General features: G+C 39.6%; 1 protein-coding gene across 1 annotated transcript in view; it reads left to right on the forward strand.

Moving 5' to 3' along the window:
* Positions 1–326: 326 nt before the first annotated feature.
* The window catches only part of BIRC6 (baculoviral IAP repeat containing 6), a 174,760-nt gene continuing 147,133 nt past the window's right edge, over positions 327–27,953 (forward strand). Inside the window, exons 1-10 of the mRNA XM_040059756.2 lie at positions 327–579; positions 15,852–16,033; positions 18,410–18,547; positions 18,956–19,149; positions 20,742–20,853; positions 22,150–22,232; positions 23,383–23,605; positions 23,708–23,868; positions 25,705–25,763; positions 26,457–27,851. Of these exons, the coding sequence (XP_039915690.1) occupies positions 342–579; positions 15,852–16,033; positions 18,410–18,547; positions 18,956–19,149; positions 20,742–20,853; positions 22,150–22,232; positions 23,383–23,605; positions 23,708–23,868; positions 25,705–25,763; positions 26,457–27,851 (2,785 nt within the window). The 5' untranslated portion in view covers positions 327–341. The remainder of the gene's footprint in view (positions 580–15,851; positions 16,034–18,409; positions 18,548–18,955; positions 19,150–20,741; positions 20,854–22,149; positions 22,233–23,382; positions 23,606–23,707; positions 23,869–25,704; positions 25,764–26,456; positions 27,852–27,953) is intronic.

The raw sequence follows: 27,953 nt of genomic DNA on the forward strand, positions 1-27,953 counted from the left end.
CCGGGCCTTTGTCCGGAGCGGTAAGGCCGCGGCGGCGGCGCCGGGCGGGGCCGGGCCGGGCCGGGCGCGGCAGGTGGCGCGCACGCGCGCGCGCCGCGCGGCCCCGCCCCCGCCCCGCCCCTCGCGGAGCGGCCCCCTGGCCCCCGCCCCCCCCGCCGGGCCGCGGCCGCTCGGTTCCGCATCCGGCGCGGCTGTGTCACTTCCCGCTCACGCGGGCGCTCTCCCTTTCCCCCTCTCCCCGGACCCGGATGGTGACTGGCGGCGGCGGCTCCAGGGACCGTCAGTGAGCGGCTCTCCGCGGGCCTCTTGTCCTGAGGGCGGCGGCGGCGGCGGCCGCGAAGATGGCTGCGGCGGCCTCCTGCTCCTCGGCGGCGGCGGCGGCGGCGGGGCCCGGTCCCGGTCCGGGCTCCTGCGAGTGGCTGCTGCTGCGGGACGGCTGCCTGCGCTGCGACGCCGACGGGCTCTGCAGCCTGTGCTACCACCCGGCGCTCAACGCCATCCTGGCCGTGACCGCGCGCGGCGCCATCAAAGTCATCGACGGCACCTCGGGGGCCACGCTGCAGGCGTCGGCGCTCGGCGGTGAGCGGGGAGCGGGCGGCGGGGCCGCCGCCGAACAGGTGTCGTGGAGGGCCGGGGAGCCTCGGGAAGGAGCGGCCCGGCTCCGCTCGGGCCCGGGATGCCGAAGGATCCCCCCCCGCCTTATTGTCACCCCTTTTTCTTTTCCTGGCCTGAACGGCCTCCCTGCCCGGGGAGGTGGCGGAGTCGCCGTCCCTGGAGATGTTTAAGGAGAGACCGGACGCGGCACCGGTGCCGTGGTCTAGTTGACATGGTGGTGTTTGGTCACGGGCTGGACTCGGTGAACCTCTGAGGGCTTTTCCGACCAGAGCCTGTGGTTCTGTGTTCCTGCTCTTTGGGGCAGAGGTACTCGTGTATACAGCGCCGAGGCGTTTTACGTCTGTAAAACGTATTGGCATGGTTGCTGAAAGACTAAATGGGGGTGGAAGGCTGTGATGTGTAGGGTTGTATTTTCTAATTTTGCTTTTGCAAGTGTTGTGGATCACGTAACGTTGAACCTTCCAAAGATTGGAAGCAGCATGGACGAGCATAGTTCTAGTTCTTATTGATATGTGATACTGTAATGATTTATTTATTGAGCCTTATTCTGGTTTTTTTAAGAAGGCTTACTGCTTTAAAGTGTCATTTGTCCTATGGCTTAAAACGATTTAAGATCAGAATCCTTTATGAAGTTATTTGGTGATATGTTTTTGTATGTGTTTGAATAGTTCTTCAGGCTGTTGGCTGTCTTGACTGTCTCTGGTGATAGTAACCATATCCCTGCAGTTATGTTCGGGAGGCACGATTGTATGCTGGCTTTGCAGAGGCTTAGACTGTAGCATCTCCATAACTATGAAGCAACTTTATTTGTTGACCATTAGTGTTTTTGCGCTGTTAATAAATTAGCGCTGTAGAAAAAGATCCATATGTCATTAACAGCTTTTCTTCCCCCGTTCATTAATGGCTTTTAAACTGTGTCGCTTGTGGGAATATTGGCGGTGGCTGGTGGGTAGGGTTATTTGTCTCCTTGTGAGTCCAGCCCTTGGAGCAGAAAGATAGGCTTCTTACCAGCTGTGTGCCTCCATGTTCAGGTTCTCCTTACAGCTGTGCCTTGCTAATAAGATGTTACTTTGCTGGGTGGTGGTGGTGAAAGGTTGTTTGCTGCCTGAACGTGGTACAGCGATGCCAAGAACTGCATGGGAATGCCATAGCCTAGGCAATATGTACATTTTCACCTTGAAAAGCAGTAACTGCGTTGCAATGTCAAACTGAAGAGAACGGGACAAAAATTGCTGATTTCCTTTCATAACTTGGAGTTGGTACATTGTATGTAAAGGTTAAGCATTTGGGGCAATTGGGGAAAAAAAAAAAAAAAAAAAGTTTTGTGGAATTATTAAGAAGGTGCCAGCTGCTTTTGTTGTCTGTTGCTTGCATGGAGAATGAGGCTCTTGTGTGATGTTTCCTGCATTGTTCAGGGTTCAGATCGCTCTGCTTCTGTAATTCCCTTCTACCATGCTGTCTCCTAAAGTGCTTTTTTTATTAATAACTTTTTTTTTTCTTCAAGCTATTGCAGGAATTTTAATATTGGTTTTAAGTTGTGGATGAAGAGGGCGTAAATAGAGGACTTGATTCGTAATTGGCTGTCTGTGTGGGAGATGTTTAATTCTCAGATACAGAAAAGGAAGTGAACTGTAAATCAAAGTGATTCTACACTTTGCTGTGATAGAATCCTCGCAAAGGATTTGACTCAGTATTCAAAATGCTGATGGCAATTCTCCCCTAAATAGGAACTATTTGAAAATAACATATTGCTTTGCTTCTGTTGCGTACATTCCATCATGTATACTTCCTTTAGTGTCAGTCTTCTCTGTGACAGCATGCCTGTAAAGATGAGTTATACTCCTCCTCACATAGAACAACAGAATTGCTTGCAATCTACCCAAATTTTATCTGTGCAGTAGAGCTTTCAAACTAACCTTAGCTTAGTTTGAAAAAACTTTAGATGAATTTTCTTATGGGTTCAGACTGGCGTGCCTGTCAGAAACCTGGTTCATCTCAGCGGTTGGTGTCTGTTGCGGCTATTAGCAATCCTGTTCACTCTTTTTCTCTTTCCTCCTGTCTTTGGGAAGAGAAGGAGAAGGGAATTTAGCTGTTCTCTGATGTCTGCCTGCACTGTACAGTGTGAGCTCTTTTAATACAGGATAGTAGTAGCTGGACACTCCGACCTGTAGACCAACTCTCTCCCTGCTCCCTCCCCTGCCATAAATGACAGGTCAAAGGATATTGTTGCTTCAGGGACTTCTGGTACTATAACTAAAAATAGAGTCTCTAGGAATTAAAACTGCTTCTCCTGGGAGACTGCTTGTCCTCCTTGGTAATTGAGGCTGCAGGTCTCCTGCCTTGCCAAAAGGCTTATGTTGGACAGAAATGCTGTTGCTTGTTACCCAAAGAAAAACAAAATGTAGCAGATCTCTTTCTAGAAAGCAGAGCAAAGAAAAGGTTCTCCTATCAAGGCAGGGGAGGGGAAGAAAAGAACCACCACCAGGCCTCAGTGTGTTTTGTATTTGCAGTCACAGTTCACTGCGGAAATATATATTAAGCTTTGAGCTCATTCTCTGTGAAAAGATTGAACCTGTGGAATGCTGAATGTGGTAAAGCAGTGGAGGCTGCCTTCATTAGAATAGAAATGTAGATTGCTCTTTGGGGTGTAAAAGAGCAAGGCAGAAGATTCACAGCCAGAAGACAGTTCAGTTATAGATCGGGTCCAGACATTAGGATGTAGTCAGTGTGCTTCGGTTCCTCATGTGAACTTCATTGATCGAATGTGTGTGGTGATCCAGGGAATGTTGTTCTGAGCCCAGTCTCTAGGAGTTCAGTGTGGATTGTTATACCACGTTGAATCTTCAGCAGCTCTGTCTCTTGAAAGTGTGCAATCATCTTTAATCTGTTTCCAGTATGAGCCCTATAGGCCTATTCAGGAGGACCAGGTGATCATTTGCAACAGCCCAGAGTGTGGTAGTGCATAAAAGTAGGGGGAAAATGCAGTAACACTGACATTAAGCTCTGTCTTACCTGGTCACAAGGTTGTCCTTTTTATTCTGTCAAGACTGTTGCATGCGCACTGAGCGTTTCAGAGAACCAGCCTAGGAGTGCAAGGAAAATTCTTGTGATTTCTGGATGTTCTGCATTTCTGTTTATTTGCTTGTAGTGGTTAGTCAGGACTGGTTTTGAATCTGTCGTGCAAGTCTATCAAGTACTTTATTTTCCCTCTTAGACATTTAAATATTTCTGTGGTTTCAGTTTCAAGTTGAACACTGGTAGCCAAAAAAGCATAAATGAGCAATCTTCAAATACAGCACTAAAGATGAGCGTTTTACTCAGTCTCAAAAGAAGCAAACCAAAACAGCAAGACAAAAAACCCCTGAAGAATCTAAACAAACCTCCAGATTAGTCTTGAGCGACTCTCTTAGTGTTCATAGAGGTGTTTGATTTATCAGTCCCTTCTGTTTACAAATAATGTAAGAAAACTGCCTGAACTGGGAAAGTTCTCTGTAACTCCCAGAGAAGCTTGGGCAGGATTCAAATAAGAAACTAAAATGTACCATCAGATGGACAGTGACCATCTTGAATGTTCCAATAGGTATTTCTAGATTAATTTGATGTAGCAGTAACTTCAGAGCCTTGTTTGCTGAAGTGCACAGTGTTTGTAGCTAGGGCCTTGTAAATTACTCTAGAGGCCCTAACAGGAATCAAAATACAGACTTCTGAATCTGTGCAGGGAAGGATCTGTTCATGGTACATATATACCAGTTCCTGCAGGGGAAACAGAGCTTCTGCATTATCATCAGAGGCCCTCATGGGCTGTTCCTCCATCAGAAGAATTTAGAAGTAAATAGATCTTAGCCCAGGAGGCTCACCTGTGCCAGCAAGTTCAGCACCGTTACCTGTCAGAGTTCTCTTTCGGGAAGTCTTGTTTTTCTTCAGCTGTCTAACTTTAAATTATGGTGCCTTGGAAATCTCTCAAGGGGTATCCAGCTCTGTTTCTTTCTGATTCTTTTGCATGTGATGCAGGAGGCAAAACAAGAGGAAAAAGATTCTCTTTTGCGGCTTGGAAGTTTAGTATGTAGAGGGAATTTGTGCTTACAATAATCTTTAGGAAGAAACTGTTGGGATACTCTGTCATCCAATTCTACACTTGATTTACTTGAAGACACTATCAACAGTTTCAACTGTTTGAAGCGCGCTGGTAATACTGCTCAGGTTCTCCTTCATTCCTCAAAATTGGGGCAAGTTTCTCCCATCCTTTTGTTTCTTGTATTTTTTTGTTCTATTATGAAACAAAGATAGTAATACCAATAATAACAATGATAACAACAACAATAATAATAATGCCCCTTGCTCTGAACACAGAATTTCTCATCACATAGGGAATATTGTCAAGTCTAGTGATGTGCTACAGCCCACCCTGCATTTGAGCATGCTTGAGTGACTGCTAATCTGGGTGAAATACTTTCTAAAGAGATCATTTAGTTTATTTATGTGATCTTAAGGTCATTCCTGTGGTGCCTTAAGCATTTGAGAAAACAGGATAGGAGCACTTTTAGATTTGAGTTCAGTGTTTTATACTAGCAAAGGCTCTAGACTGCCGTGAGCTCCATTTGTCTGCTAGCTTAATCAGAGTATGCCAGGTATCCCTTCTTACTTACCAAGCATCTTTCCAGACTGTCAAAATGCTGTTAATTGACATTTCCAGGCTCTGTTGAAGCACATCTAGATTATCTTCTGCAGAAGCTACAATAGAGTGAAAATAGAGATCTTTTCTTATCATAGTTTCAAAGGTATGTTTGCATGTCCATGTTTCTTGCAGGGATTCTGAAGTTATAACAGGCAGCAGTGCAGGCATTTGTGATATTGCCAGGCATGATCACACATTTTTTCATTTTATTGACAGATCATTCATATCTGGACTGATGGATTCATTGCTGTCACTGCAACAGCAGTGCAGTATTATTAAAGGTTGCAGAATGCTTTTATGTCAGATAATCAGAAATTTCCTAGATCTCTGCATATGGACTTTGGAAAAGATCTTCTACAGAAAGATGAATCCTGAAATGCTTCTTAGTGACCTGAAGAGGAAACATTGTGCTGAGACTTGTGTCAGGGATTTGAACTTTGACTTCCTGCCTTAATTGTCTCACAGGTAGTTAAGATGTTTCTCATTGATATGAAGGTTTCTCAGGAGAAAAAAAAAAAAAAAAAAAATTACTTTCACTTCAGTGCTGACTATTATCCAGCTTTGGTCAAGACAGCTTTTAATATGCCTGTATGATAAACCATTCGGCTCAGCTCCCAGTTATGTTGTGTACTGTGTTGTGTAAGATGTAGAAGAAACTTGGCAGAAATACATTCTGACAGATAGCTGATAGTTCAAGTGCAGAACATTATGGAAAAAAGCAGGTGTATCTCTGTTGGACTTGGAGTAATGAAAACATGGAGAAGGCTTTTACTGATTGCCCAGCCTAGTGATCTTTAAAAGCCTGATCTTCTACTATTCTGAACATCCTGGTGATCAGTGGTTTGGGTCTTGCATACTCTCTTATCCCATAGCTGGTCCTTTCTGGCAGCCCACCATAATGTCAGGTGGCCCAGTAGAACCACTTTCTGAGTCTTTAGTAACGTTGTTTATAAATGTGTTTTTATGGTTGCTGTTGCACTGGTATCCATAACTTAAGTGAAATAGAACATCTGAACTTTTATAAGACAGGCTGTAAGAAAAGTCTGTCCTAGATGAAGATTCACCTTAATTCTTTTTTAATAATGATTAAATCTGATTTTTTTAATAATGATTAGGTATGGGGTTGATGTGTTGTTTCAGGTTTTCTTTCCAAGTTGCCTTCAAATCAGGAAACAAAGCCGTACATCCTTGCTTTTACAAGCATTCTTTAATTTTCCCTGAACGGTATATTTCAAAAAAGTTTCTCGGGCTGCCTTGAAGATGGAGATGAGATGCTTGCAATCATGTGGACTCATGGACAACTTTTGAGTGTATCAGACTGTCCAAAGCGAGACGGCTTGTTGCATGTTGTCTATTCCAGTGGGATAAGTAACTTTTCACAATTTTTTAAAAATTTGTAAATAAAAAATTTACACATGGGTCAGTTCACTTTCTTGATGGTTCTTAAATGATGCCACAGTATTGCTTTCTGCTGTTAGAAAGCTGTCCTTTAAATAGTTAATGCTCTCTTAATTGCGCTGACTGCTTGCAGTCACCAGATGAGTGCTGAGTAGAAGTTTAAGGTGTTTGCCCGAGTTCTTTCATTTGTGAAATACAGACGAATACTAACACTTGCAAGCCCTTTGCTGCCTTGTCTTTGGGAAGAATATCAAGATTTGTTAAGGACCAAGTATATACTGCTAGTGAAAAAGTAGACAGGAAGTCTGCAGAACATTTATTTTGAAGATTCCTGTGCATGTTGGGGAAAGAGCAATCCACAGATAAGGATGATAGTCAACAAACATTGTGCATAAGTTTAAAAGTGTAAAATTATGTAAATAATAACTTATCTGTCACATCAATATAAACACTCTTATGTTTAAAATTTTCTTGAGCTATTTCCTAGGGCCATTCAGTGAGTATTGATAACTTCTCAATGTGTAACTTAAGAGGGAATTTGCTTAAGTTGTCTTGAAAACTGGTAGCGTTAGTGAAAACATAGCTGATCGCAAGTGCTGGTTCATGAAGGCTTGCGTAGCCTACAGTCTGTCAGCAGTTCTTCAGTCCCCTCTACAGTCTGGGGAGGGAAAGCTGGCTGATCCACTGCACTTCCCTGATCTGACTGAGCATGATGCACTCAGGGGCTCATTGCTGCATTTGGCAGCTGTAGGAGAGCAGTTTGGTAAACTCTTGTTTGCTGGGCAACAGGTGACAAAGATTTTGGAAAAACTCCATATTGAAAGGAAGAGCTGGGAGGTGAAGGGTGGCACTGAGAACTATGATGGACTGCCTAAATGAAAATGGAGACATAATTAGGAAAGTAGGGAGCTGGGAAGATGGCACTGAAGACTGGAGATGTGGTGTTTATTGGAGAATACTAAATGTGGATAAATAGTGGGGTAGACTTAGTCGACTTGTAGGATCCTAGATTTATGTTGTGATGTAAATGATGACATGTAACACTGCTTGTTAAACTTTTTTTAGTAGTGGATTTTTCCTGATTCTTTTGTGAGTTAGAAGTCACAAACCCAGCATTTTTCAACAAATAATCTCAGGTTCCCTCCTTGTACCATAACAAGAAAGGAAAAGTCCTTATTCTGAATCTCTGGAGGAACTGACTTCCCAGTACCCACAGAAGGCGCCTGGCAAGGCCAAGCTTAAAGTTGCTTTTCTGAATGTCCCACTTCAGTGGCAGAACTCAGGTTTAACTTATGTGATCACCGTGTTCAAATATTCTTAGGCTGCAAATAAGTGTTTAAAATGTTCAAGGCCTTTTAATTTTGCCAGCTTTTCTGAAGAATTTGAAAAGGCATCCTTCAGAATAGTTTCACTTTTAGATATAACTTAAATATGCATGAATCTAGTCTGTTCTACTTCAGCTTCCCTGTGTAGAGGTAGTTATTAGGAGAATATCAGAATGCATTTAATAAACTTGAAATATTCATAAGAATATAAGTGGCATTGTAACCTGGTGTACTGAGGTCTGAACTAACTCATAATGCCAGAATGAGATCTTGGAGTTGTTCTAGGAATGTGAAATACCAGCTGAACGCTCAGTTGTTACCATATAAGCAAATGCCAGAGAAGTTGTCAAGAATTCCTCTGATTATGTGTCCTTTATCAATGTCTATATGTGCTGTACTTCCATCTCAAGAGAAGTGTAACAGAACTAGAAACTCAAGGTGGGGAATGGTTTATGTATGTGAAACAGTGTTCAGTCTGAAAAAGATGATGGGGATGATTTGGAATGGGGAGTAAAAAGAGTGAGAGAATATAAAAAATGAAAATTGGGAGTTGATTATTCAAGTACAGGAGCTAAGAGCATCAAAAGAAGTAACTATGAAAAATAGCAAAATATGGAGCTCTTGGCTACAGGGCATTTTGGATGCTACAGGTTTGTGGAATTACAACAGCGATGGACAAAGTGACAGAGGAAAAACCTGTCAAAGATCCTTTTAATAATCAGAATCCCTTTTGGGTCAGAAGGTCCCTAAGCTCAAATCGGCTGGGACTGAGAGTGTTACAGGAAGGAACCATTGTGTGGATTATCTTTCTTAAATTCTTCACTAACCACTTGGTTTAGACTGCTGTCTTGGGCAAAATGTGGGGTTATGAGCTTTTTCCTCTGATCCACTATGCAGCTTCTCTGGTCATTATTTTTTTTTAAAGTAATATCCAAAAGAGAAAGGTAATAATTCAGCAGTCTGAAATAGCTTTTGAACTGCTGCTTTAGTAATGGAAGACTGCTGTTAGATTTTCTTCTAAACCTTTTTTTCTGCAGACTAAACATGCCTAGTTATCTTAAGTCTTTCCCCATGTGTTGTATGCTCCAGGCCTGTAACTTCTCATTACCCCCTTTGTGGGACTGTCACGTATGTGCTGATATCTCAGCTGGGGGAGCAAAGATGGAACTGATATTCTGGATGTGGGCTTATTGATGATTAGAGGAGACTGATCTTCTCCTGTGATCCCCTCCATGGTAACAGTTTGTTGCTGAGAGGATGCATTGCTGTCTCTTGCTCAGCCTGTCCATCAGGATCCCCAAGTTCTTTCTGTTGGGTTGCAACCCAGACAATTGGTCCCCGGCTTCTCTTGATGTATGGGGTTATATCCCATTCTGGGTGTGAGACCTCGCATTTGTCTTCGCTGACCATCAGGAGATTCGTGTCAAGCCATTCCAGTGTCTGAGGTCCTGGTAAAAGGCAGCCCTGCCATTGAATGCATCAGTTGCCCTCAGTCATCTCCCACTAGTGCCATCCACAGTCTAGGTAAAGGTGCGGTGTGTCCCGCCACCCAAGCCGTTGATGAAGGTCGGGAACCAAAGCCACCAGGCTTTGTTGAATGCCGCTCGTAACTGGCTGCCAGCTCGGTGTTGTGTCCTTAAGGACTAACTTTGCACATGACAATGTAGCCAGTTCTTCACTTGCCTTATAATCCACCCATCTGCTTTTGAGAACTTGCTGCTTCTCCCAGCATGATGTCTTGGAATCTCCTTACAGTATTGGAGCTTAGAAGGGTGAGAAGCTAAACCATTTCCTGCCAAACAGTCTTGGGAGATCAAAAAGTGCCAAATGCGGAGATGTTTTCTCCTGTTGCAGAGACTGCAGGATACATAATGGGTGAGCTCAGATGCCACTTTAGGGACGAAAAGAGGAACTGGTAGTAAAATTTCATCTGGCAAAGTTTCTTTGTTGTGAAATGCTGTGATGGGACTAGCACTTGAAGAACGGGAACTTCCTGTTACTGTGCTGCAAAGTATTCCTTGCCTGTGTCTGGTTGTGGGTGGAAGCTGTGTAATCTGTCTATCTTCACTCTTTGAAAGAAAATTTTCCTGAAATTTTTTCATCATTTTTCACTTTAGGAAAAATTTTGAAGAAGAATGTGCCCTCTGTGAGGTGTTTGCAGAAGAATTGCATGGGCTTACATTCTCAGACTTCACCAGGGCTTGCAGCAAGGATTCTAGAATCCTTGTGAAATCTTTCCTAATTTGTTCTTGGGATAACGGCGTAAATCTCTGTGAGCAGTTGTGTTCTGTACATACAAGTGATGCCAGGGACGTCAGATACATGGAGATCTGAAACCACACGAAGAGCACGGGCACGAGGAGCTCAGCAGCATCCTCCTGCTGATTCACTCTCATTTTGAGTCTGTACAGTGGCAGAGGACTCCATGCCTGCAAAGCGAGTGAGACATGAACTGTCTTGATCTCAGTGGGGTTTTGTTTATCTTCTGAAACCTTTTAAGTGTTAGTGTTCGCTTCTCTTAGTAGTTGCTTGAGCAGACACATCTAGTTAAGATTCATGTGGCGGTCTCCAGTGCTTTGGCCCAGATAACACATCTTCCTATTAATAAGGATTATTAAAACCAGCTATCATATTATGAAACTGATACTGAAGCAACACTGTCCTGCTTGTTGCTAAAGGAAAAGATAAACTTTAGACCATGTCTTGCTTTTTATTAACTAAATCCAGTTTTTGCCAATAAGTGATTTTAAGGCACTTTGTTGTGCAAATCTGAGTATTTTACTCCTTCAGCGTTCTTGCTGTTTGAAGAACATTTTTAGTTTTCTTTCCTACTTCAACTCTAGTGTGTTTTTTTCTTTATTAAATGATTTTGGACAGCTCTTCCAGCTGATGTGGCAGATGAAGGTATGTGTGTATATAGCGAAATCTAAAAGAGAAAATGTTGCGTGTATATACCCGGTTTAAGCCATTTACGTAATTTGTCTAAAATAGGAACTTGAACTTGTGTTCATCTAATAGTTTCATTTCTATCCTTTCCTAAAGTTTGAGAATATTTCTGTTTTAGGGAAAGGAGGGGCTCATGGAGTGCCTTTGTGGTGACAGCAGACTGCTTTAGTGAGTGATGTTTAGTGCAAGTAAGGGACTGGGCCTGGACATGGAAGATAAAACTATGCTGCTGAAGTATCCACAGGGGATGTACATGAGGAAGAGGAGAAACAGGGGAGAAACTGATAAATTCATTTAATTATGAGCAGTCATGACCTGATTTAGCCAGGCATTAGGCATCTTACGGTGTTTCCAACCACCATGTCTTTGTTTCATTTGGAAGCCACTGATGTGAAATAATTTGGAGACAAATTTATTTTTAGACCAGACTTGCAGTGATTTGCTCTTTATCCTCTTTTGTATGAACCCTTTGCAGCTCATCCATAGATACACTTTTCTGTACTACTAGTTAAAAATAGATTCCTGCAAATATAGCAGGAAAAGTTCAGACAGCAAGTTGAACTTTAGGACAGGAATTTTTTTATTTTTATTTGTATTGCAGAACTTCCTCAAACTGCAAGTGTTCTGCTATGCTTGCCTTGGCAGATGTGTTGCTTAGCTAGCATGTAATTAGATGTTACACTTGCTAACTTTCAGTTGGTTTTATGATTATGTGAAATGGTAGCAATAAGAAAGGCACTTGCCTTGTAACAGACAAGGACAACTGATAGGTAAGGTTTTTTCAATCCCAGGTACGTATAAAAAATGTGTGAGAAGTAGCTAAGTGAGGTTCTAGCAGGAAGTGGTTTTGTCTCAAATGGAAATGATATTTTTGCTGTTCACTAACCTGGCCTTTTCTTGGGTTTTGGATCCTCTTTAAGTAGCTTGATGCTCAAATCTTATGGTACAAAATTAATGGAATAGATAGGGCTTTTGATATCTTGAAACGTCATTTGTTTTTCCCATGCTTGCAGTATTTTGAAATGAGTACTGAGATAATCGTTTTGATACTTTAATTTAAATTGAAAATGCAGAAACTGGTATTGATTCACATAATGTATATGTTCTACGAGGATGATGGGATTTCTGTTTCTCAAAAAATGTTACTTTAATCTTAATTTAAGGACCTAGTGACATTTATAGATCAAAATGATGAATGTTCCTTTAGATATTTGGTTGGGCTTGGGTCTTAGCATTATGGAATTAGTGCTATCATGCATGTGTTTACCACTCATTTTATAGCTGCAGGTAAGTGTTAGTTTAATGTGATATAGAAACTATTGGAGGGGCTTTTTTGCTCTGTATGGGAGCTTCTTGTCAAGAGAATTACTGACTTTGATACATATTAGTACCATTCCTGGCTAGCAGTTTTCTAGGTGAACTAACTTTTTCAGTATCATAAAAGATGAAGGTGTTACTGCCAGCATTAATCTATATCTCCTCATGATGGTGGCCAAGCATATGCAGATGACAGCCACTTTTCTTAAGCTCTGTAGCTGTGAGGCTAAACTTCTCTTTAACAGAGAAAATGGAGACAAACTTTTTCATTGTTCTACTTCTTGAAAAGCAAGGCTAATTCTCTAACTGGTTTGGTTCATCTTAATGTCCACAGGCAAGGGGGCATTACAGATGCTGCTTAGACTTATGAATTCTCCAAACAAGTTTGTTTGAATCTTGTAGGTCAGATCTTGATCACAGGAAATTGCTGGTCTCTGTACTCTATTGTTTGAAACAAAGAAGGTGGAGGTGAAATGTTCCTTTTCTCAGGTTCTTAATTTCTGCAGTCTGATGTTTGTTTGATTTTAAGTTTTTAGGTTGCTAATTCTACTGTTGTGATAGATGACATACCATAGTGTAATATGTTATTGGATTTGCACTTCTAGCCTGCTAGCAGCCTGCCAGATTTCCTTGTCGGAACTGACAAAAGGTTTAATGACTTCTTTGTGAGTTGTTTTGTTTTTAATCCTAGGCAGATAGGCTGGAGATATTGGGAGAGGCTGTGATTCACTTGTGCCAAGACTGAAAAGCAAAATCATTAGAAACTTTAAATGGCTGCTTTTTCTCCTACTACCCAAAATAAATTACAGCTAAAGCAATTTGGGCTAAAATGAGAGTAACAGTTGGGTTTTAATGATCTAGCTTAAGTAATTTAGTGATTTTACGTGAAACTTTTTAGCTGTGGTTTGTGAAGATGCAGATCACTAGTTATTGTCAGTAAACTTAGGCTGGACAGGCAGGACATAATGTTAGCTTGTTTTTCAGAATCCTTTAGCACATTGTAAATTATTGATCCTGAGTTAGAAAGGACACTTCTGACAATGCTTTAGGATGATTTAACCTATCTAGGCATTAACTTCTAGGTTAATGCATCTGTAGTGGTGACTTCTATATTCTTTGGTTTCCTGGTTCTCAATCTAGTATTATAATCATATGGTCAGCCATATGTAGACTGTGTTATTGCATGTGACTAGTATTAGAATCATCTTGAAAAGTGTTTTATGAACTTTTAACATTAAACTATTTGCAAAAAAGCTTCTCGGCAACTCAGAGGCTATTCAGTGCAAACTAGGCAGTTACAGAATGTGCTTCTCTGGGTTTTGGAAAAATATTAAATATTGGTCAAATCATTTCCTTGAAGCTCCATTGAGTTACGCTAAAGGAGCCTGTTGTGTTTTTATGTGCTTCAAATGAAATAAAAACAGCAACTGTAAATAACTTTCTAGAGATAATTTGGCCAATCTTTCTGTCAATACAACCAACCAGATTATTAGCCAGCACAGGGAAAATCACAGCTGGTAGGCAATAGATTCCTTCTTCTGTAGTTATAACATCTTACTTTGTTTTGCAGTGGAGCAGAAATACTATGTTATCTGCCTCGTTAGTAATCTTCATTGGCTTGTAAAGATTTGGACCATTTACTCAGAGGATATTATCTGTTTGCTGCTTTAGACATGAGGTTTCATTACCGTCACTACAAAATTGATAAAATAAGAATGGTCTAGGCTGGAAAGCCACAATGACTGGGGCTCCTACAGACTGCTGAACTCCTAGGCACAGGGCATGAATGTACTCCTGTGCTCGACAGGAAATAAGGAAAATGCAAAAGAAAGTGTTCATGGTGTTGGCACTGCCAGAAAGGGTGAGCTGCTTTTCCCATTTTCTCTGGGAGCAGGGAGAAGGAGAGAAGTGATATATTAAAGAAAGTGTCCTGTAGTGATCCATCCCTTGGATCACTTTGAATAGTCTGCAAACTCTATCAGAATCTACTGAGGTTTATAGTTTATTGCATCAGATACCATTCAATTTATTTGCATAATAGTTTCCAGTACGTTGCTGAAACTTAAGCTTTTAAAGATGTTAAAACTTGTATCTAAATTTTTAACAATACTTATTTTCCTGTAGAATGGTTTACTTCCTTGCCTGCAGCTGTGTTGGCTGTAGAAAATCTTATGTGAAGAACTCCAGTGTATTGGCAAAAAACTCAGTTTGAAATTAGTCGATTTACCATTCAGAGAACCCTTTTTTGCTGAGCAAGGACCAAAGGCTTCACAACTATCAAGTGATTCCAGTCTCTTGAAGTGTTTCTGACTGCTGTATCAGTGATTACAATTGCAGTATACTTAATGCAGGCAAAGGCATATGTCCTTTGTTTTGTGTGTATATGAAACATTGTTTCCAAAATCTTGGTGAAAAGGGCAGCTGACAAGTGTTCTTTCCCTGCGTCTTCAAAGAGAGGATACCACAAATGTAATGTGGTCAGATTCATGTGCCCTGTGTTTCCAGAAGTTTCAATTCCCATTTAACTCTATCAGAGTGTGAAGATGACAGATTTATGTAGCTGTCCTCACCTGGGTGTTTTACTGTATGTTAGCTACCAAAATGGTGATTTTTAAATTATTTGTAATAAAAGCAGTATTCAGTGTCTGAGGAAAGTGGAAAACATGGACAGGACGTGATTAATGCAAACTTTAATGAAGCTCCTGTTCCTGTGTGACAGGAAGACACCTGTGTAGACGATGCAGCATTTTCAGCTGCCATTGGAGTATGTGTCCATATATTTATAACATACACACAATCTGCTTCTGGAGTGGCAGCTTTCTCTGTCTGATAGAAAGCAGTTTGCCTTCTATGCAGGGAGCATTTTACATGGATTGCATTTAGTTCTGCAGTCCATCCGGCTTTAGATACATAATAGTGTTGAGTAGCATTAAACATTTTAGGGGATAGTATCCATTGCCACAGCCTTTCCTTATTTATCTGCCGGCAGTCTTCCCCTGCCTTTTCCAAACTTCTCAGAGCTGTTACTGACATCACATGTGCAGCACTGAGCAGAAATGAGCTGTTGTAGTGTCTCAAGGAGCCCATGCCACACTGGTACATGGTGTTACATGCTGTACTTAGTTTTGAGAAGTTTAAGTATTGTTTTGCTTGATGAAGTGGTGTTAATAAGCCTTAATGGTAATTTAGCAATTTTGTCTTAGTGTTCATGCTGGTTTGTACAATTTAGTTCTTACACTCTCAGCTAGTATCAAGTACACCAGGCATCTGCATTAAGCTTGAAAACACTAGTTGAGGGCCTCCTGGTAGGAAGAGGACTTAAATTAATGGCTTCCACTGTAGGAATAAGATAGTTGTCGTTATTGATGGGATGTATAGATTTTGGTAGTTGGTTTTTAATGTAGGAAACATAAAAGCTTGGTGAAAATTGTGGTTGCTAAAATGCTGAGTTTTGATCATCTCAAGAAGTAAAGATTTTGCCAAGGTGTTACATTACTTTCCTAAACAGAAATTAGAGATCTTTTCTATAAAAGCATTTTTCTAATTAGATCTTGCCTTTTCTCTTTCCTTCATAGCTAAACCAGGTGGACGGGTGAAATGTCAGTATATTTCTGCTGTGGATAAAGTGATCTTTGTGGACGATTATGCAGTAGGATGTAGGAAAGATCTCAATGGCATCCTACTGTTAGACACAGCTCTGCAAACGCCTGTTTCAAAACAAGATGACGTGGTTCAGCTTGAATTGCCGGTTACAGAGGTAAGATGTGGAGGGGGGGAGCAAAAAGAGCTATGTAAATGACTGTGACAGAAATACTGAAACCAGACATTGGACTCTGAGTTTCTAGGGTGATATTAATGCCATGTAATGGAAAAGTTTCTTAGTTATAGAAATAGAAAAGTTTCTTAGCTGTCGTAGGGCTGCAGCTTTTCACAGTTACCTGTGTCTCAAACAAATGAGATCATGCCTCAAGACCACATGATTTCAGATGAAAGAACTTTTTAGTGACCAGAGATAAGGACTCATTTCCCCATCTTTGTCAGTGCTTGTGTATGGAGTCTATATGCACTTCTAGAAGTCAGTGTGGCCTGTTAGGCATCCCTGATTTGTTGTTGCTGTTGTTGTTACAGTCTTTCAGGAAAGGAAAGATGAAATTGGGTAATATGGTGTTTTGTCATGTGAAGAGTTAGAGCTGGAATCTTAAGTTTTCTAGTAAGGTCAGCTGGCCTAACACAAGACTTTTTTCTGTGCAAACTCGGCTTCCCTTTTATGTTTGGATCAGCTATAACACAGTACTTTGTGGTTTGAGCATTTAGTGTTGCTTTAGGAGAAACTAATGTAGACACTTCTGCTTAGAGTGTAATGCTTAGGATTTTGTTGCATTTGTTTATCCTCAGCATTGATGTAAATTATTTATGTGCTTCTGAAGTACAGAATAACAGGTGCTTACTATGAGTCAAGAGTATATGAGTTTTTTACCTATGTGACTTGAATAGGAGTTACAGCAATAAAATGTTTCATAGAGGTCTCTGAAGAGAGCTTTCTGGGTTCCTGATACTTGCTGCCCACTGGCATCATGTTTGTACCGTTTGTGGGTTGCTAAACAATCTTGGTATTTGTGGCTGAGTGTGAAGAAAGTGTCAGAGGTCAGGATTTCCTTCATAAGGTCTGCTGTGACAGGTTTGCAGTCTCACGTGGCTCAACACAACCTATAAGTTTGTGTCAGTTTTTTGGCACAAAGATTCTATGGTTCTAAAGAATTTACAGACCCTCATTTACAACACTTCTTCGTAAAGATCCTTTCTGTAGAAAAAGAAATGTGGAGTTTAGTAGGAATAGCTTTGGGAGTTTCATCACCAGATCAGTGAGGAAGGAGGTAAAACATTATCAGTCTCAAGTTCTTATATTTAATTTTAAAGAGGTGGTAACTCAGACCTTGGAAAAATTTAGTAAATATTAAGCAAATATCATACAAACACATCTGTCCACCTCTTTCATCATAGAAAGGTCAAGAGCTTTCATCCGGGGAAGCGTGGTTAGTGGGGTTTTTTTGTCTCTAGAAATTTTCTGCAAATTTTTGCCCTTAATTTAAGTATTCTTTAAAGTATTTTGATCTGCTGGCAGTGCAGTGCACCTTTAGCATTTCTAATTGTCAGTATTAACAAGTTACGAAGCAGCGTCTGTGCTGTTTTGAATTCACCACAGAACTCTTAAAATTTAGGAACTTCCACAGTCCGTCTGTGTACAACCTTAGCTAGTGGGCTGGTTTGCCTTATTTCAGTCTTCCTTCCCCTGGACTTCCCAAGGACGTAACACAGGGGCTTTTTGGTCCATTCTGTTTTGAGCAGTTCGTGGTTGTTTAAAGGGCAGAATGACCGTTGTCCTTGGGAAATATTTCCCTGTATTTGCAGCTTGAAAGAATTCCTGTAATATTTTTCAGACGTTAACCTACCTAACAGCAGATTTAGAATACTCTGTGCCTTGTACATTAAGCATACCTTTAAATCTTACCTGTCAACATGAAGTTAGCAGACAGAAGGATAAGCTGGAAATAGATGAGACTTGGAAGAAAATGTCTATAAAGGATGCTTATAGCATTCTTTTCTAGCTGCATTATTTCTGAGTTTTAAGAACTAACTTCTAAACTAGCTAGAGTTTTACTTTGCTTCATTTTTCAGCTTCACTGTAACTTTTATTGCAATGTTGTTGTTCTCATTATTATCTACCTTTTTGAAGATACAAAGCTACTCAGAAAATGGCAAGACTTGTTCTGTCATTAAAGCTGAATAGATAGCTTTGAAGAAAAAGCATTGGGCAATAGATATCTCCTCATTGCTTGCTTTAATAGATCTTCAGTTTTAACTTCCATAGCTGACTTGTTTAACATTTGGTAATACTACCCTTGCAGGAATTTGTAATAATTAATCTTACCATTGCTGAAGTTTATCTGTGGCCTGTGAAGTAAAATTTGGAACATCATACTCAGGTCTGGATTTTTTATGGGAATTATGCTGATTTAATAGATGACAAAGTAGGATCTGGCAAAGCACATTTCCAAGAGCAATGAAACAGGTGTACTTCCGCTTATAGTCACTCAGTGTGGATGCTAACTTCGCTTGCACATCTGCATTTTAGGCTCAGCAGCTGTTATCTGCTTGCATAGAAAAAGTAGATGTTTCTAGCACAGAGGGATATGATTTGTTCATCACACAACTGAAGGATGGCTTAAAAAATACCTCACATGAAACAGCAGCAAATCATAAAGTTGCAAAGGTAAGGATTTGTCTTTATGCTGTCTAATATGGATTCCCAGATCTAATTTGCGTGTCTACCATTGAAACTCACAAAATCTGTGACTCAGTGTGGTGAATTTTGTTTGAAGACAGTGGAATATATTATCTGTTCCTTAGTTTTATGTGTGAAACTTCACTTGGTAAGGAGAATAAACAAGATTATTGTTTACCAACTTATTCTCTTACTGTTTAAGTTTTTTGCTAATAAAGGCAAAACTGTGCTTAAAAATTGAAGTTACTGACTTTCCTTGTGTTATGTTCGTGTTGCTTTTGTGTGTCTTGTATTTCTTGATATCACGTGTTTGGTTTCAGTTTTGACGCTCTTGTGATCTGTTTGTCGTTTAGATGATAAAATTTTAAAGCACAGACACTTTTTTTTCTTATTTAGTGGGCAACGGTTACGTTCCACCTTCCTCATCATGTTTTGAAGTCTGTCGCCAGTGCCATTGTAAATGAACTCAAGAAGATAAATCAAAATATCGCTGCCTTACCTGTAGCATCCTCTGTGATGGATAGGTTATCTTACCTCTTACCCAGCGCGCGACCGGAGCTTGGTGTGGGACCTGGGCGATCTGTGGAGAGGTATATTAAGCCAAAATAAGGGAGGAATTTGAGCCCTTAGTTCTTCAATGACTTTACCTTACTTGCCAAAGAATTAGTCCTAGTCTGTGCTTTGTTGCTCTTACACATACAGCTAATTGGCTGTTTAATGTGTGCTGTGCCATATGTACTACTGAATTTAGCAAAGCCTTTATGGACTCCACAAGACTGTCTGAGCTTCAACTTCAATGCAAATCAAATTCACTTTGCTCTTAATCCCAGCATATACTTTTAGAAAGGTAACAATTGCAGCTGTAAATACATACTACGTTGTATCCTGATGTCAATTGCTTTTCCTTCATATAAGAAAGAGTCATGGTTATGTTTTATGGTTTAGAAGTTTAAGAAGTTACCTTTGCAGACCATATGTATGCTGCTTTTAAGCTCTCTAGTCACTGCTACATGTTTGGGGTAAAAAAATAGATGACCTCAGATTGCTGCTTCATCTCTTTCTGATCCAAGTGGTAATGTATACACAAGCAAGTAACCCAGTATTTTAACCTTCATAAACGGAGACTAGTTAGAATACTGGTAAATCTTCTAAGTTTATTAGTTATTCTTTCTTGAGTGTTTGTACAAAAACTAATCCGCATGTGTATTATCATTTCTTACGCCTCAAATAATTCAATGAATTTGATTTCATCTCTTAGCTTTCCCTCCCCAAGCCTTCATGTCTACCTGTACCTCACCATATTGTATTTTGATTAGAGCTCTCCCAAGATCTGTCTCTTGAGCTGGTATAATGTCAAGTTGAGATAGCTCTTATGTGGGTGTTGCTAGAATAGATTACTTCCTTGGCAGGAAATGTTTAATATTTCCATTCTCTTAGAAGACAGCAAAAATCTCCTGAAACTGAGGGGTGGAAACGGGAAATAAGGCACCTTTCCATCTAACAGCCCTAGTTCTTGGAATAGCAAAACTCTGTCAAGGGAAAAGAAAAACTGATACTCATTTATCCTGTGCTGTTGCAGATGAGGGACGTGCACTGAGTGAAGGTGCAAAAGAGAGGAACTTTTTTTTGCTCTCTAACTATTGAGTTGCAGAGGGGTCTGTATTTTGGGATGTAGTAGTTTAAAATTTACAACTATTATAATATGTAGTGAGTGATGACTGGGGAGGGTTGTACCATGTATTCAGTTAAGCCTAAAATATCAATTAGAGTATTTTTAAATAGGCAAATTCATATCTGTTTAGCTAGGAACCCCACATTTTTATAGTAATTGTCATGTTAAAAAAAATCCAACTCTTTTGTAGTTCTGTTGGGCTAAATTCTCCACCTGCCTTCGATGCTTTGGGTTTCTGATGCTTTTCTGCAGGTAGATCAAATAGGCTTCCTGGACACTTATTTTATTAATCCTGGCTCTTCATTTTCTACTGGGGTTTTACTTTAGGCACCTGAGTGATGGAAGGTTGTGACTTTCCTGTAATAGTTAATTATAATTTTATGTTTAAGTTATAGGTAATTATTTGTGCTATTTTTAATGGTTACTAAAGCACTGAAAGTCTTATAAATAGTTTGGGTTTTTAATTTTAAGTGGCAGTTTTGGGTAATGTGGAGTTTTTCACCTTTCTAGGTCTTTGATGTATAGTGAAGCTAACAGACGGGAGACATTCACTTCATGGCCTCATGTGGGTTATCGGTGGGCACAGCCAGATCCGATGGCTCAAGCTGGATTCTATCACCAGGTAAGAGGTTTAGTTGTTCTTAGTATTTGGTCCCCAGGTAGGAGGGCAGGGGAAAAGAGGTGGTGATGTTTTTTAGTAGGGTTTTTTTCTTTTTTTTAATGGATTCCTTATATTATGCATAAACCATAAAAACTTCTTCATTCAGCTCTTTCTTTTTTTTTTTTTTTTCTTTTTTTAAGTTTCAAGGGATTTTGGTACCTTGAGTTTGCTTCTTTTTTTCTTTTTTGTACAGGTCACAGAAAATACTGTTCTGAACTTAACTTCAGCATATGAAACTATTTGAAATAGCAGATTGATCTGAGTTAACCATAATAGAGATGAAGTTGGTTGTTATGTAGAATCTGTCTTTCTCCTTGTTAGATTGTTGAGTAAATAATCCTTTTTTATATTACAAGTTAAGCAAAAAAGCAGTAAGCTTGGCACAACAAGAGTTTTCTAACCATGTTTTCCTAGCAGAACTTTATTGGATCAAACAGAGGTCCTAGATCACATTAAATTGTTAGGCTTAGTGAATAAATACAACCTCAATGTTTTATTCCACTACTTTTGCTTTTTCTGTTTTTCCTTCCTTGAAATGATTCGTGCTTTAAAAAAAAAAAAAAAAAAAAAAAAAAAAAAAAAAAAAAAAAAAAAAAGATAAAATGGAGTTAGATAATGATAGCTGGGCAGTGCCTGTCATTTGACAGCAATATTGTCTCTTTCATTCTGTCAGCTGCAAAGCATGATAGGTGGATGAAGTTTTTGGATATTTCCTAAACTTGTACAGAAGGAGAAATGCAGGGAATTCATATGTTGGAATTGCATCTGCATATTCCCAAGCATGTCTTCAAATGAGGTCATGAAAATGCTAAATTTTAAGAGAAGGGAAAATTGTTTTTCTTTAGTTACTTCAGCTAGTAACAACTGTTCTTTGTGAGGAACGATAGAGAATAATTTATGTCCTAAGAAATTGGTAGGAATATTTTTTAACTCATGTTCATCCAAGCTTATATTCTGCTGCAATTCTAAATCTTTTGTACCTTGTGAACTTTGCAAAAAAACCCCAAAACCAGTCATTTGTGTTCTATGTCTGTAGTTTGCATCCAATGACTTGCATGAGTGTTAGTTCTGGGTCTCTTCTATGGTAACGTGTATCCTTTTAATGTGAAATACTGTCACTTTGTAATAATTTGTGGCCTTTCATATGTTCGATGTTTTTCAGTATGTCACTTGAGGGAAAGAACTTGAGCACCTTGTTAAAAGTGTTTCATAGTACATAGTTTTGTAAATTTCAAGTGTTTTTTCCTATTTCCATAGCCTGCTTCATCAGGAGATGACAGAGCCATGTGCTTTACCTGTAGTGTGTGCTTGGTGTGCTGGGAGCCTACAGATGAACCTTGGTAAGTTTAATGATGTGTGAAGTACGCTTAGTTTTGTGCTGAAGTGGTTAGAAATCTTCAAAGGACAGAAATCAACATAGTTTGATGGTATTTCTGGTAAGTTTAGGACAAGTCATTGACAAGAATGGGTTTCCAAAATGATTCCATGGAACAAATCACAGAAAGATTTGATGTACTATATCAAATTTCTGTATAATGCTAAAAGAAAAAAAAGTGTAATTGGTTTTGTTTCTTAATTCTGATATATTATTTCATTTCAAATTGTTCCTTGAGAGTTGTCAGCCAATACTTCTTTGCGGGGATCTAAACTGAGTCTTCTATTTGATTGTGACTAGACTGCATCTCTTCTCAGGTTCAAGAACTGCCATGTCTTGTAGTGCATATTTGCCTTTTATGTGAAGTTGCAGTATCCACTACTAGTTTCCTGAATCATCTAAAATTGTGCATAGTGACAGAAATGTAGGATCTTACACTGATTAAAGGATTCTTAATGTAATTTTTTTCTCGATTAGTTGGTAATTTATAATCTTTCCTTGAACATATCAGATCCTGACTTGCTGGAAGCTTTTCCTTGTGATATTATCTTCCTAGTTTTTGTCTACTCCTTTCACTTACGATTTTCAAGACATTTTGTAGCTGTGTAATTGTTTTGTCATGTCTCTGCCTTATTTGTATATCAAGGTTAGGTTTTTTTCCATGCTTCTTGGTCAGTGTGACATTCAGGAGTGTTTTCAGTTTTGATTTTTTAAATTGTGGATATAGAACTAAAAACAGGTCATTGCTTTTAAAGTTACTCATAACATTAGGGTTTTAATGTGCACTAATTTAATCTGCGTTTTTCTTCATGGGGACATGATTGGCTACTGCCTACAGAACAATTATTTTTTTTAATGGACTAATTATATTAAGAGCATTGTGTGGATTGATCCATTTGAATATGAATGTGCCTTGAGCAATCAAAGTGTTTAATACAGTCTGCTCTTGAGAATCAGCAGGGAGAGCTGTGTTAGTAACTTCAGAACTCTCTTATATGGCTGACTGCAATGCAGTTCTGTTTCAGCTTCACGTCTAGGGTTTAGCTTGTATATGCCGTGTGTCGTTTTCACAGTAAAAAATCAGTATTTTCTGTGTTTGTTTTTAATCTGGAAAGGTCTGAACATGAGAGACATTCCCCAAACTGCCCATTTGTCAAGGGTGAGCACACTCAGAATGTACCTCTTTCAGTCACACTGGCAACAAGTCCAGCACAATTTCCCTGCACAGATGGCACTGACAGAATAACCTGCTTTGGATCTGGAAGTTGCCCTCATTTTCTAGCTGCTGCAACAAAACGAGGAAAGATCTGCATATGGGATGTTTCCAAACTTATGAAGGTATGCAATATAAACAATCATTTTTCATCAACTATCTACTGATCAGGCATATCTTGATTCAAAATCAAATACCTCTTCTGTTTTTTTGTTGTTATTTCTCAGGTCCACTTAAAATTTGAAATCAATGCATATGATCCTGCTATTGTGCAGCAACTTATGTTATCAGGAGAACAGAGCTCAGGGGTTGACTCAAGGAGACCAACACTAGCATGGTTAGAAGATTCCTCTAGCTGCTCAGACATACCAAAATTAGAAGGAGACAGGTATGCTAGTCTACCAAACGAGAAATATGGAATGCTTCTGTGTACATGGTAAATGCCATTTAGCAAAGTCATGCTTTGTGAAACATAAGATTGGTAATTTTGTTTTCATGGAAATAATATTTTTAGTCCTCTGTATTTGTACACAATTCAACACTTGAAAAAGATTAATCTAAATTTCCATTTTTTAAGCCAGCTTCCTGCTGTTTCAGTTTTATACTTCACTAGCAGAGATTGCAGATCTCATTGCTGCCCTATGCTCATGTTTCAGAGGCAGAGTAAAGAAAGAAAGGAATATAGTATTTTGGATCAGCATTTCATTTTAGTTATGGATTGTATATTTCAGGTTTTTAAAGTAAAAGATCCTCATGGACTTCTAGAACACACTTTCCTCTGATTGCTTCTCTCTAATTTCTGGTTATGTCACTCTGAAAATAAGCTGTGTGCATGTACTAGGAATTTGTACTTCCTTGCATACTTTTAATACACGCAGACTCTAAACAATTAGATAGTCCTGTTGCAGGGGTTTGGATAAGCTAGAAGGTATACCAGTGCTAAGAAGGTGTGATGTAAGAAAAAGTAGTATTTCACTCGTGTTTCATGTAGTCTGTTACTGGGAACTCTTGTCTGGTCTTGCCAGACCTCAGTAGAGTGAATAGCTGTTGGAAAATTTAGAGCAAAAGTTGTCTGGGGAGTTTTGCTAGTTTCCTGAATGTTTCTTCTTAAACTTCAGCATTGAGAAGAGAGTAACAATACTGCTATATACAGGGAGGTAAATCTTTGGTTTTAAGCTTGGTGTGATATCTACAGCGGTGCAGAGAGCATGCAAAGCTTGCCCTTCTGCTGACATGGGCAACATCAGCAACTGCCTGGACTCTTACTGTAGCTAAAGGGCTGGGAACTCCTTAATAGTTAAAGAATTAAACCAATTTTGAGAGCTGGATAAAGGACAGTGCAATCATACTGCCTAGAACTAAGCATCTTTCACTTAACCTACATGGAATTTACTATCACATCTCCACTTAAGGGGAGGCTGGGTCAGAATCAAAGTATTGAATTGTGTCTGCCATGTTGTGAAGGTTGATCAGGTTTGACCCCACAAAGATCTGTTCCTTGGATATGAGGAATAAGCATCCAGTTTGTTGAAGTTTGAGGATCTGACTTGGTACTGTGAGTAGTTATACCTGGAGCTGCAAAGGGATTACTGTCTTTCCCATGTGTAAGGAGCCTGAAATAGGAAATAATTTCTTTTATTGGAAAAGTCAGATGCATTAATTATTTATATATTCTTAGAACGACTCCAGGGCCTATTTCTCTTGAAAAGGTGTCTTGAACAGAATCTGGTTTTACGAGAAAATTATATATCTGGCAGTATTTTTAAAACCAGCAACACTGTTCATCCCTTGTTTCAGTACTAGCTACAAAATACCTTGTAGAATTGAAGACCAGTCAATTTCTGGTCCATTTTCCAGAGATTGTTTTGAGGAATTTGAAGATGTTGATATTAAGTTTTAGATGTCCTGATTGTATGGTTTTATTTCTCTTGGAAAGATTCCTGAGAATTGTCTTTCATTTTAATTCCATTTATGCCTGAACTCTAGGAAATACAATAGTAGAATGAGACAAAAAGAAATCTTGTCCACTGGTTCAATAATGGAGAAAAAGTCTTTATGTTGTTGATGTCTGTGATGAACTCATCAGTGGGTGAACAATGCTGGCTGAAAGGAATGGCCAATTATAGTACACATTGTGTTTTTTATGAATTTTTATTATTTTAATTAAAAATGAGCATGTGGTTAGCAGGTACATGGTGTCATTCGTGCATTATTTTTTTTTCAGTGATGACCTACTGGAGGATTCAGATAGTGAAGAGCATTCCAGATCAGAATCTGTTACAGGTAGGTTATATCTGATCTGTTATATATGTAATAGTTTAGAGGTGAAAGGGGAAATTCTTCTTTCAGACTTTTGAAAAACCCCTGTCAAAACAAATGATATTGTATTCACTGTATAAGAAAAAAGGAAAAGGATTTCTCTTGAAAGGATTGACAGTATTTAAGTTTGTGTGGTGGAGAGATTGCATGCAGGAGAAAAGAAAAACTGCACTTTGTTAGTTAATAAATGTCTTACTTGACAACAAGCATTGCTTATCTTGCTGTCAATAAAGCACACAAACCAAGGTAAAAGCACTTTCTTAGAACAGGAACAAATTACAGCTGTACAAAACCCTTTAAATTCAGAGGATTGCCAGAAAGATTTCCTGCGTCTTGATTGTTTCCCTGAGGGTATGCACTTTGATCAAGTATTTCTTCCTGAATATAAAGGTTTTATGTGGAAGCAGAAAAGTGCTATCCATGATGTTCTTATGTTATTTTCTTAGAGGCTGAGTCAGAAATTTTGAGGGAGGGAAGATTACATGTTCATTTTCTATAATCTGGTTTACGTCTGTGAGTAAGGTTCACCAAGTGGGGAAAAAAGACCATGAGATATAGCAAAAGATCCTTTTTTCCCAACAAACATTAATATATTCAGTATGACTCCTGTTTTGTCTTTTGAGCATTTGTATTATGGTAAATGTTTTTGTTTTAAAGGTCATACATCACAAAAGGAAACTATGGAAGTCAGTCTTGATATAACAGCTCTCAGCGTTCTTCAGCAACCTGAAAAACTTCAGTGGGAAATTGTTGCAAACGTTCTGGAGGACACAGTTAAAGATCTAGAAGAACTTGGGGCAAATCCCTGTTTGGCCAACTGTAAGAGTGAAAAGATGAAGGAAAAACATCTAGAACAACACAACATTCCCTTTCCTTGTTTATTAGCCGGAGGTCTGCTAACATACAAATCACCTGCTACCTCTCCCATTAGCAGTAACTCTCAGAGATCACTGGATGGCTTAAGTAGGACTCGAGGTGAGAGTGTCTCGGAGCAGGGATCAACTGACAATGAATCCTGCACTAATTCAGAACTGAATTCCCCTCTGGTAAGGAGGACTTTGCCTGTATTGCTGCTGTACAGCATTAAGGAGTCTGATGAAAAAGCAGGAAAACTCTTTTCACAGATGAACAATATTATGAGTAAAAGTATACACGATGATGGTTTCACAGTTCCACAGATCATCGAAATGGAGCTGGACAGTCAGGAGCAGTTGCTGTTACAGGACCCCCCTGTGACTTACATTCAGCAGTTTGCAGATGCCGCAGCCACCCTGACGTCTCCGGACTCGGACAAGTGGAGCTCCATGGTTCCCAAGCCTGGGACTTTGGTTCAGTGCCTGCGTCTGCCCAAGTTTGCAGAGGAGGAGAACCTGTGTGTAGATTCAATCACACCTTGTGCAGATGGAGTCCATCTGTTGGTGGGACTGCGGACTTGTCCCGTCGAGTCTCTGAGTGCAATAAATCAAGTAGAGGCCTTGAATAATTTAAATAAATTAAACTCGGCACTATGTAATAGAAGGAAGGGGGAACTAGAATCGAGTCTTGCTGTAGTGAATGGCACGAGTATTGATGTAATCCAGCATGAGTCACCAGCAGATGTACCAACTCCTTTAATAATTCAGCCTGAACAGAGAAGTGTTAGTGGTGGATACCTAGTGCTTTATAAGATGAATTATGCCACTAGAATAGTTACTCTAGAGGAGGAACCGGTAAAAATCCAGCATATCAAAGACCCCCAAGACACAATTACCTCAATGATTTTGCTCCCACCAGATATATTGGATAATCGAGAGGACGACTGTGAGGAGCCTGTAGAGGAAATACAATTGACTTCTAAAAATGGCAGTGGGAGAGAGAGAAGATCTGAGATCTCTACTCTTGGGCACCTGGTAATAACTACTCAGGGAGGATATGTAAAAATACTAGATCTTTCAAACTTTGAAATTCTGGCCAAAGTGGAGCCGCCTAAAAAAGAGGGCACTGAGGAACCTGATATGTTTGTCTCTGTGATATACTGTTCGGGCACAGACAGATTATGTGCGTGCACCAAAGGTAAGATTTTTTGTCAAATTTTTTTTAAATTATTGATTTTACTGTATTTGGAATATGTGGCAGAATTTAGAATCTAAATTTTAAATTCCACTGAATTTACAT

Source organism: Hirundo rustica, chromosome 3 (assembly GCF_015227805.2).
Source record: "Hirundo rustica isolate bHirRus1 chromosome 3, bHirRus1.pri.v3, whole genome shotgun sequence".
In the NCBI taxonomy this organism is placed as follows: Eukaryota; Metazoa; Chordata; class Aves; order Passeriformes; family Hirundinidae; genus Hirundo; species Hirundo rustica.